This window comes from Haematobia irritans, chromosome 4 (assembly GCF_050003625.1).
Source record: "Haematobia irritans isolate KBUSLIRL chromosome 4, ASM5000362v1, whole genome shotgun sequence".
Lineage (NCBI taxonomy): Eukaryota > Metazoa > Arthropoda > Insecta > Diptera > Muscidae > Haematobia > Haematobia irritans.
The window spans coordinates 94,215,532-94,230,200 of NC_134400.1; the positions used below are offsets into that span (position 1 = coordinate 94,215,532).

At 35.2% G+C, this 14,669-nt stretch overlaps 1 protein-coding gene across 1 annotated transcript in view; it reads left to right on the top strand.

The window, feature by feature from the left end:
- Window positions 1–3,718: 3,718 nt before the first annotated feature.
- Dnah3 (dynein heavy chain 3, axonemal) overlaps window positions 3,719–14,669 on the top strand; it is a 671,994-nt gene continuing 661,043 nt past the window's right edge. Inside the window, exons 1-3 of the mRNA XM_075308183.1 lie at window positions 3,719–4,059; window positions 4,184–4,381; window positions 6,097–6,135. Coding sequence (XP_075164298.1) covers window positions 3,843–4,059; window positions 4,184–4,381; window positions 6,097–6,135 — 454 coding nt within the window. The 5' untranslated portion in view covers window positions 3,719–3,842. The remainder of the gene's footprint in view (window positions 4,060–4,183; window positions 4,382–6,096; window positions 6,136–14,669) is intronic.

Consider the following 14,669-nt stretch of genomic DNA (forward strand, 5'->3'; position numbering starts at 1 on the left):
TGGTGGATATTAAAATGGATCGATTCAGCCCATCTGCTGCTCTAACCTTGTAGGAAACATAAAATGATCTCCTTAATTGGAAGTTGCTTTTCATTTACAGTCATACCTTACATTGATCGAATGAATAACGCAATGGAAACTAATTTGCGTAATAACTTGTTTAGTTACAAATATTTGAAGTGTTTTAAAAAATGTTATTTAGCCGGAATCGAGCAAAACTTTTACGAATCCGACGCCAGCAAAATCTTCGGACTACGACTCCAGAGCCCTGGCTAACACTAAATTTCATACACCCAGGCAGTGATGCCAATTTGGTGCTTTTAGCACCAAATTTAGTGCTTTTTGATTTCTAAAAAGCACCAAATTGCCTTTTTGGTGTCTTTTCAAAAAAAGCATCAACTTAGCGCTTTCTGGCATTTTCATGTAGTGCTTTTTTCATTTTGAACATTTTTAAGTTTAATTGATAGAAAAATTTGGGTTATACTTTCAAGAGCTTAAGAAACTCAACTTTATTGCCAAATGTAGAATTTGATTTTTATGAAGGTGGTATTGATTATTATACCCTCCATCATAGGATGGGGGTATATTAACTTTGTCATTCCGTTTGTAACACATCGAAATATTGCTCTAAGACCCCATAAAGTATATATATTCTGGGTCGTGGTGAAATTCTGAGTCGATCTAAGCATCTCCGTCCGCCCGTCCGTCTGTTGAAATCACGCTAACTTCCGAACGAAACAAGCTATCGACTTGAAACTTGGCACAAGTAGTTGTTATCGATGTAGGTCGGATGGTATTGAAAATGGGCCATATCGGTCCACTTTTACGTATAGCCCCCATATAAAGGGACCCTCAGATTTGGCTTGTGGAGCCTCTAACAGAAGCATATTTCATTTGATCCGGCTGAAATTTGGTATATGGTGTTGGTATATGGTCTCTAACAACCATGCAAAAATGGTCCAAATCGGTCCATAATTATATGTAGCCCCCATATAAATCGATCCCCAGATTTGGGTTGCGGAGCCTCAAAGAGAAGCAAATTTCATCCGATCCGCCTGAAATTTGGTACATGGTGTTGGTATATGGTCTTTAATAACCATACAAAAATTGGTCCACATCGGTCCATAATTATATATAGCCCCCATATAAACCGATCCCCAGATTTGGCTTGCGGAGCCTCAAAGAGAAGCAAATTTCATCCGATCCGGCTGAAATTTGGTACATGATGTTGGAATATGGTATCTAACAACCATGCAAAAATTGGTCCATATCGGTCCTTAATTATATATAGCCCCCATATAAACCGATCCCCAGATTTGGCTTGTGGAGCCTCTAAGAGAAGCATATTTCATCCGATCCGGCTGAAATTTGGTACATGGTGTTGGTATATGGTCTCTAACAATCATGCAAAAATTGGTCCACAGCGGTCCATAATTATATATATCCCCCATATAAACCGATCCCCAGATTTGGCTTGCGGAACCTCAAAGAGAAGCAAATTTCATCGGATCCGGCTGAAATTTGGTACATGATGTTGGTATATGGTCTCTCACAACCATGCAAAAATTGGTCCACATCGGTATATAATTATATATAGACCCCATATAAGCCGATCTCCAGATTTGGCTTGCGAAGCCTCAAGGAGAAGCAAATTGCATCCGATCCGGCTGAAATGTGGTACATGATGTTGGTATATGGTCTCTCACAACCATGCAAAAATTGGTCCACATAGGTCCATAATTATATATAGACCCCATATAAACCGATCTCCAGATTTGGCTTGCGAAGCCTCAAAGAGAAACAAATTGCATCCGATCCGGCTGAAATTTGGTACATGTTATTGGTATATGGTCTCTAACAACCGTGCAAAAATTGGTCCACATCGGTCCATAATTATATATAGCGCCCATATAAACCGATCCCCAGATTTGGGTTGCGGAGCCTCGAAGAGAAGCAAATTTCATCCGATCCGCTTGAAATTTGGTACATGATATTATTATATGGACTCTAATAACCATGCAAAAATTGGTCCACATCGGTTCATATTTATATATAGCCCCCATATAAAACGTTCTCCAGATTTGACCTCCGGAGCCTCTTGGAGGAGCAAAATTCATCCGATCCGGTTCAAATTAGAAACGTGGTGTTTGTATATGGTCGCTAACAACCATACCAAAATTGATCCAATCACACAAAAATTGGTCCATATCGGTTCATAATCATGGTTGCCACTAGAGCCAAAAATAATCTACCAAAATTTTATTTATATAGAAAATTTTGTCAAAATTTTATTTCTATAGAAAATTTTGTCAAAATTTTATTTCTAGCGAAAATTTTGTCAACATTTTATTTCTAGAGAAAATTTTGTTAAAATTTTATTCGGTTCATAATAAAATTTTCATCATTGTCAAAATTTTATTTCTATAGAAAATTTTGTCAAAATTTTTATTTCTATAGAAAATTTTGTGAAAATTTTATTTCTATAGAAAATTTTGTTAAAATTTTATTTCTGTAGAAAATTTTGTCAAAATTTTATGTCTACTTTGTCAAATTGAATTATATACGTATTGGATCGATCTTTTTGATTTAATATATACCACGTATGGACTTACGTACAATTTAGAAGATGGTGTTAGGAGGTTTCGGCAAGCGTTACCGCAACTTAAGTAATTCGATTGTAGATGGCAGTGTTTAGAAGAAGTTTCTACGCAATCCATGATGGAGGGTACATAAGCTTCGGCCTGGCCGAACTTACGGCCGTATATACTTGTTTTTGAATTAATATTGTTATTTCGGATATTCTGTAGAAAAGTATAGCGACGAGTGCCGATTTTGTGAACTTGATAAAGATATCAACACATCTTCAGAAGTTTTTTTTTTTTTTTTTTTTTTTTTTTTTTTTTTTAGTAGAGTATTTAATTTTCGATTTTGTAGTGGAACGTGGTATGTTAGAATTTATAATATAGTGTTGGTGCTTTTTGGCGTTGGGGAGTTGGAAACACTGCACCCAAGGTGACCAGATTTCAACATCTATAGGCCAGCCAAAACTTAGAGAAAAACACCTCAACTTTCACACAAAGTAATCTCTATCCATTCACAAGATATAGAATTATTTCTAAAAAACAAACGATTTGGAACCACTCTATAGTGAGGAATGAGGTGTGCGTGTGAATGAAATGTCACTCGCACTTCAGCACACTCACGAATGGAAAGCCATACTCATGCACGCTCACCTATTAAGTACTTTTAAGAACCCACAATCACCCACGATTCATTGGAATTCAAGTGACTCATGAAAAAATAGGCAAGAAATTTGGAGGTCAAACAAAAATGCTTCTTATAAATCCAAAATCGAATGTACTCTCAATATGTGAAAATTTTAAATTTAACTTAGTTTACCATAGCAGCTGAGTTAACCACCGTTTTTACTTGTTTTTATTTTGTATTCTCAGAAATGTTTTCCCTGAATCCTAGTAGAGAAGGTAACAACACAAGTTTGTTTGGTTTCCAATGCAACCGTCCAAACAAATGCTTCCTTTGTGCGAGCTGCAATTGTTAACGTCACTAACTCAGTCCGGCATAAACATACTTTGCTTAACGAAAAGACAAGCATAGGACCTCATTTAAATTCAATCAACAATTTCATACACTTCATTTTTACATTAATTGAAACGTCAGTTTAAAAATCATTTTTCTACAACAAAAAATAATTAAAATACATTTCAACCACATTGAATGTACACATCAAAGAAACCTTTAAATAACAAGAATTCTTAGTGGTTAGTTTCCACCATCGACAGCTAAATAGATAACAGGCCGCTGCAGCTGACACATTTAACATCATGAAGAAAATCCAAACAGAGCACAGGCCATTTTGTAGACCACAACGACGTCAGAAGATCATCAATCGCCCCACCGCAGATTCTCTTTGCCATAAGGGGCTTATGTCTGGCCAAACGAAACCGCGACCCTTGGTCGATTGTCCTTTCTACAACTTGAACTACAATTTCGATGAATTGCCTCTGGATCCCGTCAAAGAGTTTATTGTGGAAAAAATTTGTAATTAAATTCAATACATACATACATACATCTTTTGCTTTTGAAATCACCATTTCGTATTTATATTCTCTTTCTGTTTAATGTTGTTTATATTTTCCCGTTTTTTTTTTTTTTCTTTTTGCAGCTCACATGCAATCCGATACTATAACTGGTCGCTGCAATAAGGAATTGGAATTCCATAGATATGAAATGGACAAAATAAATACCGAATATATGACATGTGAAGATGATGTCGTGTCAACTATACAGCTAGAAGATATTAAAATGCCAGATAAATTTGAAATGTTACGTGATAGAAATAAACATTTCTATGGATTTCAAGGTAAGAAGCTTAAGCGTAACAAAAAACTTTACATAATTCCAAATAAGGGATAGAAAATGGTTAGCATGCCCGCCTTGCATACACAAGGTCGTGGGTCCTGCTTCGACCGAACACCAAAAAGTTTTTCAGCGGTGGATTATCCCACCTCAGTAATGCTGGTGACATTTCTGAGGGTTTCAAAGCTTCTCTAAGTGGTTTCACTGCAATGTGGAACGCCTTTCGGACTCGTGGTGTCACAATGGACTGAATAGTCTAAGTGAGCCTGATACATCGGGCTGCCACCTAACCTAACCCCCAATTTAACAATCTCTAAATTTTGGTAGTCGGCGCTTCATTTCACCCCGGTCGAGCCAAAATGGAATATGATCATAAAACGGAACATATTTTCCGCAAAAATGGTTGTCGAAATCAGATACATAATTACATGGTTGTGACAAAAGTGTTACATGTTCAAAAATAACATTTGGCTTAGGCCGATAGCCTCTAGTGCTAGTGCCCGCTCGGACTAAATAAACTTTTTCTCATATGTTTGGGTGTAAAAATTAAATGTTTGGAACTCAAATTTTTAACACAATATTTTTAAGTGCAAGCATATAATGTTCATAAACTAGCATAATATGTTTGGGACAAATATGTTAATATGTAACATATTATGTTTGGAATATAAAATTTATGTAAATATAATATGCTTGGATGCAAACATATATTAATTTAGAAATAGCCTATAAACATATATGTGTTTAGAAAGAGAAACGCAGAGAGTATGCTGCAAGTAAAAGAATAGAAGTAACGAATTGTCGCCTTAAAACTCATATGTTTGGGTGTAAAAATTAAATGTTTGGAACTCAAATTTTTAACACAATATTTTTAAGTGCAAGCATATAATGTTCATATATTAATTTAGAAATAGCCTATAAACATATATGTGTTTAGAAAGAGAAACGCAGAGAGTATGCTGCAAGTAAAAGAATAGAAGTAACCAATTGTCGCCTTAAAACTATATATACACAAAGAAAATTTAATAAACATTTTTTTCTACCAGTATATGCCTAAGGTGAAACATAATATGTTTGAACAATACAAACAATATTTTGTTTGTACCAATCCTGAAAATATCTCTGAGTATAGTCAGTGTATAATAACGTACACTGAAAAAAACAGAGTTTTCTTTTCTGAGGAACGAAATTAGAAACAAACAAAATTTTCATTTGAAGCTAATACATTTTGTAAAAATAAATTAAACAAATTAGAGACAATCGTTTGTTATAAATACGTCCTTATGTGCTCTTAAAGAAAATACATTACATTAAAAAGGATTTTCATTTGTAATTCAGAAAATTTCTTTAGAAAGAAATCGTCTTTAAATTTGATGACTTTTGACATCTTCACTGCAAAGCAAAAAAGTGTTCAAATATAGGAGATATTTTAAATACTTTATTTTAAAATCGTTTTGAACTTGAAAGGTGGCATAATTTATATATGAAGTCGAGCCTGAATTTTGATATATAAGTTGTCGTTAACACGTTTCTATAGGACTGAGAGCACATGAAGAAAAAAGCTAAAAACACGCATAAACTAAAATCTGTTTCGTAAAATGTTGTACGCAAAACTCAAATTTAAAAGAGAATTGAGAATTTTATATGTGTCCTTACTTCAAGATATGGCTTTGTACGAACTTTTTTTAATAGAAACCTTTTGTATACATATCTTTTCAGATTCCGATGAAGGATATCCATGGTTAAAGAAAATAAGTGGTAAGTAAATTATCAAATGAAAGCAAAACAGAAAGCACTTTTTTTACTAAATCCAAGATGAGAGAATATAATTTATTTGTGCTTTAGAATTGGTAGGTGCCATCTGTTTTGTCAAACCCATTTGCTGAGAAATAGTCATAAGTTGATACAGATGGAACTTCTTAAGATTGTTGTCTTAGGTTATATTGGCAGCCCGAGATGTCATGCTACTTAGACTATACACGGTGAACTTCTCTCTTATCAATGAGTGCTGCCCGATTCTATGTTAAGCTCGTTGACAAGGGACTTTCTTTTTATAACCGAGTCCGAACATTGCGGTGAAACCACTTAGAGAAGGTTTGAAACACTCAGAAATGACATCAGCATTACTGAGAGGGGATAATCCACCGCTGAAAAACATTTTGGTGTTCGGTCGAAACTGGGGTTGAACCCACGACCAGAGAATGAAGCCGCCGAGTCGCGCCGCCGAATATGGCGACTCTTCTTGACTCTAATTTAGCCGCCAATTAATCAAAAATATTAATTTAAACAAGTGAGTAAAGTAGAAAGTCGGGCGGGGCCGACTATATAATACCCTAAACCACCCCCACTGAATTGTTTGTGGGGTAGCAATGGTATAGGTTTGGAGATAAACCGCATTTCCATATTTTAGAACATAACTAAGTACATGTGTATGGGAGTTTTATCACAATCTGAACAGAAATGTCTTACATTAGGAGCTATAGTTGATTCTGAACTTACAGAGTTAGTATGCCACTAATACTGATTCCATTATTAAATTATACGCTGACCACTATGTGGTTTCGGGCATAAAAAAGGGTAAATCGCTTAATTCGATCAAAAACCTAGGGGGAAATTCTTCAAAATCGGGCGATACATATATGTAGGAGCTATATCTAAATCTGGACTTGGATGATATTTTGCACAATAGTCAGTACTATAGAAGATTAGAATAAGCCAGCTTTGAGTAAGATCAGTTTATAAATAAAGAATTTAAGACCAAATTTTGGAAAATAGGGCGATATATATATATGGGAGCTATATCTAAATGTGAACCGATTTCGATGAAATTTGGCACACTTGAAAGGTGGTACATTAGATTACTTTGTGGCAAATTTGACGCCGATCGGTTAGTAAATGAGTGTAATCTGACCCTATTTACCGAAATCGGGCGATACATATATATGTCAGCTATATCTAAATTTGATCCGAATTTTTCCAAATTCAATAGCGTCGTCCCGATGCCAAAAACACGCCATGTACAAAATTTCACCAAAATCGGTTAATAATTGCGACCGGAATCCTGCGAACAACAAATACATGGACAGACGGACGAACACCAAGGGCTAGATCAACTCAGGAGGTGTTTCTGAGTCGATCGGTATATATTGTATGGGGTCTAAAATCAATATTTCTGGTAGGCACACTTTTTGGCAGATCAAAGTTATTATACCCTGACCTTTGTGGTTGAAGGTAGGTGTTAAGTTCGGTGAAATGAATTATTAAAGAAAAGTAACCGTGAAAAAAAGGTTAATTTAGTGCGATAATGCCGACTTAATGCTTGCTTTAAGCTGCTAAAATCGCGATTTTTCACGATTACTTTTCTTTAATAATCCATTTTAAAGAATATAAACTTTATAAAAAGTTGCTTTGGGTTATTCCCCATCAATTTTTATTAAAATTTGCATAAAAGAGGTATAATTTTATACTTTTTGTTTACTGATTTATTCAGATTTTAGCGGCTAAACTCGAACTTAGTACTCACCTTTAGGGTGAGTACTAAGTTCGTTGTATTTTTGCCAAACATTTTGAACCTTCCAACCACAATCAATCAATTGATTATAAGATCAGTTGAACAACGAATCGAATTACCGTTCGGATAACTTCAAATTGGTTTTATAATGGATAATTGTCCGCCGACGACATTTTGAAGTTTCATACTAAAAATTTAATATAGTAGTATCCCAGCAAAAAAAGCGTCGCCAAAAAAGTAGTGGATGCGAAAATAGTGCAAAATTGGCGCAGAAACGAGGAATTTAACATGGGCTTATCATAGGACAGATGTCCATCATTTCAATAGACCTTGCTCTGAATTTTCATCACTTCTTAAGGTGTGATTCGAATTCAGTATTTTGGTTGTGAATTTCAATTGTAATATTTTGCTAAATAAATAGTTTCTATAATTTTTTACAATTTGTAATGAATTCTAACGCTTGTCTGAACCGTTTGAACTCAAGTACTTTCAAATATTCGCAATTTCTCTGGAATATACTTATCATTTTATTAATTCTTATTCTGTTTTTAACCTTTTTGAAACAAAAAAGTTACTTTTAAAAATATGAAAAAAGCGAGTTATAAACAAGTAAGGAAAGTCTAAAGTCGGGCGGGGCCGACCATATTATACCCTGCACCACTTTGTAGATCTAAATTTTCGATACCATATCACATCCGTCAAATGTGTTGGGGGCTATATATAAAGGTTTGTCCCAAATACATACATTTAAATATCACTCGTTCTGGACAGAATTTGATAGACTTCTACAAAATCTATAGACTCAAATTTTAAGTCGGCTAATGCACTAGGGTGGAACACAATGTTAGTAAAACAATAAGGGAAACATTTAAATCTGAAGCAATTTTAAGGAAACTTCGGAATAGTTTATCGTTCGATATACATGTATTAGAAGTTTAGGAAAATTAGAGTCATTTTTACAACTTTTCGACTAAGTAGTGGCGATTTTACAAGGAAAATGTTGGTATTTTGACCATTTTTGTCGAAATCAGAAAAACATATATATGGGAGCTATATCTAAATCTGAACCGATTTCAACCAAATTTGGCACGCATAGCAACAATGCTAATTCTACTCCCTGTGCAAAATTTCAACTAAATCGGAGCAAAAAATAAGCCTCTGTGGTCATATGAGTGTAAATCCGACGAAAGCTATATGTGGGAGCTATATCTAAATCTGAACCGATTTCAACCAAATTTGGCACGCATAGCTACAATGCTTATTCTACTCCCTGTGCAAAATGTCAATGTCAAATGTCAAAGTTTTTAATTCAATTGTTTATACCCTTCACCACTACTGTGGTACAGGGTATAATAAGTTTGTGCATTTGTATGTAGCGCCAAGAAGGAAAAGTCTGAGACCCATCGTTTAGTATACCTATCGTCTTAGAATTAAATTCTGAGTCGATTTAGCGATGTCCGTCTGTCTGTCTGTCTGTCCGTCTGTCTGTCTGTTGATGTATTTTTGTGTGCAAAGTACAGCTCGCAGTTTTAGTCCGATTGTCCTAAAATTTGGTATAGGGTCCTGTTTCGGCTCAAAGACGATCCCTATTGATTTTGGAAAAAATCGGTTCAGATTTAGATATAGCTGCCATATATATTTTTCACCGATCTGGTCATAATTGGCGTGTATATCAACCGATCTTCCTCAAATTCCGTACATCCGAATATTTTATGAGTCTCGAAAAACTTGCCAAATATCAGCCAAATCGGTTCAGATTTGGATATATCTCCCATATGTAGCTTTCGCCCGATTTACACTCATATGACCACAGAAGCCAATTTTTAACTCCGATTTAGTTGAAATTTTGCACAGGGAGTAGAATTAGCATTGTAGCTATGCGTGCCAAATTTGGTTGAAATCGGTTCAGATTTAGATATATCTCCCATATATAGCTTTCGCCCGATTTACACTCATATGACCACAGAAGCCAATTTTTAACTCCGATTTAGTTGAAATTTTGCACAGGGATTAGCATTGTAGCTATGCGTGCCAAATTTGATTGACATCGGTTCAGATTTAGATTTAGCTCCCATATATATGTTTTTCTGATTTCGACCAACATTTTCCTTGTAAAATCGCCACTGCTTAGTCTAAAAGTTGTAAAAATGACTCTAATTTTCCTAAACTTCTAATACATATATATCGAGCGATAAATCATAAATAAACTTTTGCGAAGTTTCCTTAAAATTGCTTCAGATTTAAATGTTTCCCATATTTATACCCTTCACCACTACTGTGGTACAGGGTATAATAAGTTTGTGCATTTGTATGTAACGCCAAGAAATATTGGTCATGGACCCATCTTTTAGTATACAGAATTAAATTCTGAGTCGATTTAGCGATGTTCGTCTGTCTGTCTGTCTGTCTGTCCGTCCGTCCGTCCGTCTGTCTGTATATGTAATTTTGTGCACAAAGTACAGCTCGCAATTTAAGTCCGATCGTCCTCAAATTTGGCATAGGGCCGTTTCTTGGGACAGAGACAATCGCTATTGGTTTTGGAAAAAATCGGTTCAGATTTAGATATAGCTGCCATATATATTTATCCCCGATGTGGTCATAGTTAGCGTGTTTATCTACCGATTTTCTTGAAATACCGTACATCCAAATATTTTATGAATCTCGAAAATCTTTCAAAATATTAGCCAAATCGGTTCAGATTTAGATATAGCTCCCATATATATCTTTCGTCCGATTTAGACTCATATGACCACAGAGGCCAAAGTTTACTACCGATCTTCGTGAAATTTTGCACAGAGGGTAGCATTGATATTCTACCAAAGCTTGGTAAATTTGATTGAAATCGGTTCAAATTTAGATATAGCTTTCTTTCGTCCGATTTGAACTTATATGGCCACAAAAGCCAGAGTTTTGCCGTGATTTGCTTCAAATTTTGCACAAGGGGTACGTTTAATAGTATCGTTAAGTGTGTCAAATTTTGTTAAAATCGGTTCAGATTTAGATATAGCTCACATATATATCTTTCGCCCGATTTGGACTTATATGGTCTCAAAAGCCAGAGTTTTGCCCTGACTTACTTCAAATTTTGCACAAGCGGTACTTTTAACGATACTATTGTATGTGCCAAATAGGGTCAAAATCGATTAAGATTTAGATATAGCTCCCATATATATATATTTCGTCCGATTTGAACTTATATGGCCTCAAAATCCAGGGTTTTGTCGTGATTTGCTTCAAATTTCGTACAAGGAGTACGTTTAGTACACGCAAAGAAAAAAAACGTTTGGAAAACGTGTACCGAAAACGTTTTTCTTTTGTTAGAGTTTTTTGAATTGCTTCGAAAATTGTAATCTTTTATCACCAAAAAAATTCGATTGTTACAAAGTTTTTATTTTTTCAATAAAAAAAGTTATTTTTGAAACAACAACAGAGTCCATTTCGTTTATATCAAACACTGTTCTTTTCTGACTTTTGGTCTTTAATAAAACACATTTTACAGTTCAAAATTTAATATAGTACAATGTATGTAAAAAAAAAAAACTTTGGTCGAAGCAGGGATCGAACCCACGACCCTTGGCATTAGAGTCAGACGTAGCAACCACTGCTCCACGGTGCCAAACTAAATGTTTGTTTCTGTTAAATAAACTTTGTTTATTCGGTTCGTGGGCGCCGCAAGCTATGCTATACAAATATAACTTATATGGATAATTATCTATTGATGACCATAACAGGTACATAGCTCAGTGGTTAGTGTGTTGGCTTACAAAGTGCATGGTCCGCGGTTCGATTATCCGTCCAGGCGAAAGGTAAAAAAAATTTAAAAATTTATAAATTCGTATAATTTCTTCTACATTGTTGGTATTACAGGAAAAGGTGTTAAGAACTAAATAACTCGTGGATGTGAGAAAGATGTGAGGGAGAATGCAATTAGCAAGAAAAAAATTTTTTTTTAGTTAGTGAAATTGTTGTTACATCCTGGAAAAGAATAAATGTTTATCACAAAAAGTATATACTTTTCTTCCAAATACACTTCCTTACAGCGAAAAGCAAATAAGAAACGAACTTTGTTTGTCTAAAATTTCGTTTGGGAGGAAAGAATTATTTTTTTGCGTGTAGTATAGGTAATTGTGGCAAATTTGGTTGAAATCGGTTCAGATTTAGATATGGCTCCCATATATATCTCCCGTCCGATTTGCATTCATATGACCAGGGGGGGCCAAAGTTATACTCCCATTTACGTGAAATTTCGCATAGATAGCAGAATTATTATTCTAACTATGCATGTCAAATTTAGTTAAAATTGGTTCAGATTGTATATAGCTCCCATATATACGTACACCAGAGTTGGGGAAATATGGTAGACTGTTTCATATTTTAGACCCATTTTCAATGGGATTTTCCTCCAATTGACTGGATATTTTCCTCAGAGAATACAAATATGGCCAAAATTCTCACACTTTACACAAAATTCTGTGATGATTTCCCCATATCTTAGCCATATCCTACACACTACAATGCCAACATTTCCACAGAACGGATGAGTTTTAAATAAGGCTCCAAGTCGCCCGACTAGACCAAATAATATATCACAACCCACACTTGACCACATATCTTGGCGAGATCTAACCAATATCCTTGTAAAATCGCCACTGCTGAGTAGCAAAAATTGTAAATATTACTCTAATTGTCCTATATCTCGAATACATATGTATTGCCTGAAAAATCATAAATCTCTGTTGTACAATTGCATTAAAATTTCTCTCGCTTCATATTTCCCATATTATACCCTCCATCATAGGATGGGGGTATATTAACTTTGTCATTCCGTTTGTAACACATCAAAATATTGCTCTAAGACCCCATAAAGTATATATATTCTGGGTCGTGGTGAAATTCTGAGTCGATCTAAGCATGTCCGTCCGTCCGTCCGTCCGTCCGTCCGTCCGTCTGTTGAAATCACGCTAACTTCCGAACGAAACAAGCTATCGACTTGAAACTTGGCACAAGTAGTTGTTACCGATGTAGGTCGGATGGTATTGAAAATGGGCCATATCGGTCCACTTTTACGTATAGCCCCCATATAAAGGGACCCTCAGATTTGGCTTGTGGAGCCTCTAACAGAAGCATATTTCATCCGATGCGGCTGCAATTTGGTACATGGTGTTGGTATATGGTCTCTAACAATCACGCAAAAATTTGTCCACATCGGTCCATAATTATATATAGCCCCTGTATAAACCGATCCCCAGATTTGGCTTGCGGAGCCTAAAAGAGAAGCAAATTTCATCCGATCCGGCTGAAATTTGGTACATGATTTTGGTATATGGTCTCTAACAAACATGCAAAAATTGGTCCACATCGGTCCATAATTATATATAGCCCCCATATAAACCGATCCCCAGATTTGGCTTGCGGAGCCTAAAAGAGAAGCAAATTTCATCCGATCCGGCTGAAATTTGGTACATGATTTTGGTATATGGTCTCTAACAACCATGCAAAAACTGGTCCATATCGGTCCTTAATTATATATAGCCCCCATATAAACCGATCCCCAGATTTGGCTTGTGGAGCCTCTAAGAGAAGCATATTTCACCCGATCCGGCTGAAATTTGGTACATGGTGTTGGTATATGGTCTCTAACAATCGTGCAAAAATTGGTCCACATCGACCCATAACTATATATAGCCCCCATATAAACCGATCCCCAGATTTGGCTTGCGAAGTCTCCAAGAGAAGCAAATTTCATCCAAGCCGGTTGTAATTTGGAACATGGTGTTAGTATATGATCTTTAACAACCGTGGCAGAATTGGTCCATATCGGTCCATAATTATATATAGCCCCCATATAAAACGTTCTCCAGATTTGACCTCCGGAACTTCTTGGAGGAGCAAAATTCATCCGATCCGGTTCAAATTAGGAACGTGGTGTTAGTATATGGTCGCTAACAACCACACTAAAATTGGTCCAATCACACAAAAATTGGTCCACATCGGTTCATAATCATGGTTGCCACTAGAGCCAAAAATAACCTACCAAAATTTTATTTCTATAGAAAATTTTGTCAAAATTTTATTTCTATAGAAAATTTTGTCAAAATTTTATTTCTAGAGAAAATTTTGTTAAAATTTTATTCGGTTCATAATCATGGTTGCCACTCGAGCCACAAATAATCTACCAAGATTTTATTTCTATAGAAAATTTTTTCAAAAGTTTATTTCTATAGAAAATTTTGTTAAAATTTTATTTCTGTAGAAATTTTTGTCAAAATTTTCTTTCTATAGAATATTTTGTCAAAATTTTTATTTCTATAGAAAATTTTGTGAAAATTTTATTTCTATAGAAAATTTTGTTAAAATTTTATTTCTGCAGAAAATGTTGTCAAAATTTTATGTCTACTTTGTCAAACTGAATTATATACGTATTGGATCGATCTTTTTTGATTTAATATATACCACGTATGGACTTACATACAATTTAGAAGATGGTGTTAGGAGGTTTTAAGATACCTTGCCATCGGCAAGCGTTACCGCAACTTAAGTAATTCGATTGTGGATGGCAGTGTTTAGAAGAAGTTTCTACGCAATCCATGATGGAGGGTACATAAGCTTCGGCCTGGCCGAACTTACGGCCGTATATACTTGTTTTTTACTAACATTGTGTTTCATCCCAGGGCGTTAGCCGATTTAAATTTTAATTCTAGAGTTTTATTAGAAGTACAAAAAATTGTTTCCATTAAAAGTATTTGTATCTGGAAATGCAAACTTTTATATAGCTCCCAGC